Below are 1,731 nucleotides of genomic sequence, written 5' to 3'. Positions count from 1 at the left end.
TGGAAAAATATGTCTTCCACAAAATCGGTCCCTGGTAACCAAAAGGTTGGGACCACTGCTCTACAGCACCTTTCCCTCTCCTGTGACTAGGGGAGGGAAATCCTTTTAATTTCCTCCATCAAGGTCTTTCTCTAGGTGCCTGGTTATCTGTTTCCTCACTTTAAACCTTGGTTCAATTAAAATGAAAAAAAAAAAAAAAACCCCACAAAATCCTAAGAGTCCACCTCCAGAACAAAGGAACAGAAACCACTCAAATCAGTTTGAGTACAAGAGGGAATTTATTAGAAGAATACAGTTTCCCGCAGGGACTCCAACCGCTAAGACGAGTTATGAACTAGAGGCAGGCCTTTCTGCAGGTCACATCGTGCTGTCACCACAATCTTTTACTTCTTTTGCCAAGAGCACATACAGAACATCCTAGAGGTCAGTTCTCCCTGTTTGGTGCGTGAGGGACTAGAATGTGGCTTCGTTTCTGCTGGCCTTTTGATCTTTATATTCCTTTATGCTGGCCTCGAACTTGTCAAGCACATGCTGGCAGACATTCATGAGGTCAGTCAGGCCTCTCTGAAAGGGCTCGACCGCGGGGAGGGCACCTCGGGTCTGTATGCGCAAGTTAATTTTGCTCTCTGAAGGATGGGTTGTGGTGTAACCACAGAATTCCACTTCTGGGTTCTTCATGATCATGTACCGAAGAGAATTTCCTAGGGTGTGGTCCTCCTCGTGCAATACAAATGTCACACAGTGTCTATCTGTCCCAGCCGCCTGGACCATCTCCAGGGCTGTCTTCCTCTCGCCTTCAGCCATTGAGGTCTTCACTCCAGACATTTTTCTACACACATAGTTTTTATAAAAATGAGATCATACTGAGTACGGTTTTGAAACTAGCTTTTTTTAAAAAATCTATCACAATTGCAACAGGTTACTGCTCTAATGCACTCCAATTACACAGAACTATTAGCATTAGCCCTTATTATTATCTTCTCCTGCCTCCATCTATTCTACCACTAAATAATTTACTGCCTCCAGTTTCTCCCTACTCCATTTGGCCGTCCACATGACGACCAAGGGGAGTGTCCTTCAACAAAAAGTTTACTAAAATATTCTTTTGGTAGAGTCACAAGAAGAGGGGCAGGATTAGAATAGGGTGGGTCCTGCTAAAGGATGAAAAGGGGAGTTGAAAGGCGTGGGGGAAAAAGCAGATGATAAAAACAGAAACTAAAGTTCATCAACATGCAGTTTTCCAACTACGGTTTCCGTTTACAGGAGGTACGGAAACTAGAAAGTCTGAGAAGAGTCTCCAAGCACGGGGGAAAAAAAGAACTCGGCGCACAGAGACGACCAATTAGCGCTCGGCCCAGAGGAGTGGCCTGGGCCTGGCCCACAGGCCAAGCCTATCACTCGGGGAACGGTGGCCAGGTGCACGTTATCTTTTACTGACTCTGGCTGTTCCTAACGGGGATGGGCCGTTGGGGACTGAACTCCGCTTTAACAACCCGTCTTCCCTCCTTGGTATCTAGTGCACTGAGCGTCTCCACTCAAGCAATCCAGCTAACCCCTCCTCCACCCCTTCCCAATCCGGGGCCCCGTTCCCCACCCTGGCGCGCCCACCGCGCCCCCTCCTCGCCCGTCCTCCCAGTCAGGCCCTCGCTGCCAGGCCGGGCCGCGGAGGCGGAGGCCCTAGCCAGCCGCCGGCTCCCAGGGCCCGGCAATGCCCGCTCCTCCCGCCCTCCC

At 49.6% G+C, this 1,731-nt stretch overlaps 1 protein-coding gene across 1 annotated transcript; it reads right to left on the bottom strand.

Annotated features, from left to right (window-relative positions):
- Positions 1-259: 259 nt before the first annotated feature.
- POLR1D (polymerase (RNA) I polypeptide D, 16kDa) lies at positions 260-1,711 on the bottom strand. Its single transcript, XM_010851217.1, has one exon. The coding sequence runs from the start codon at positions 823-825 to the stop codon at positions 454-456; it is 372 nt and encodes a 123-aa protein (XP_010849519.1). The 5' UTR covers positions 826-1,711; the 3' UTR covers positions 260-453.
- Between the last annotated feature and the right edge of the window lie 20 nt (positions 1,712-1,731).

Source organism: Bison bison, unplaced genomic scaffold, assembly GCF_000754665.1.
Source record: "Bison bison bison isolate TAMUID 2011002044 unplaced genomic scaffold, Bison_UMD1.0 scf7180017864299, whole genome shotgun sequence".
In the NCBI taxonomy this organism is placed as follows: domain Eukaryota; kingdom Metazoa; phylum Chordata; class Mammalia; order Artiodactyla; family Bovidae; genus Bison; species Bison bison.
This window is presented reverse-complemented; position numbering and strand designations above follow the sequence as displayed.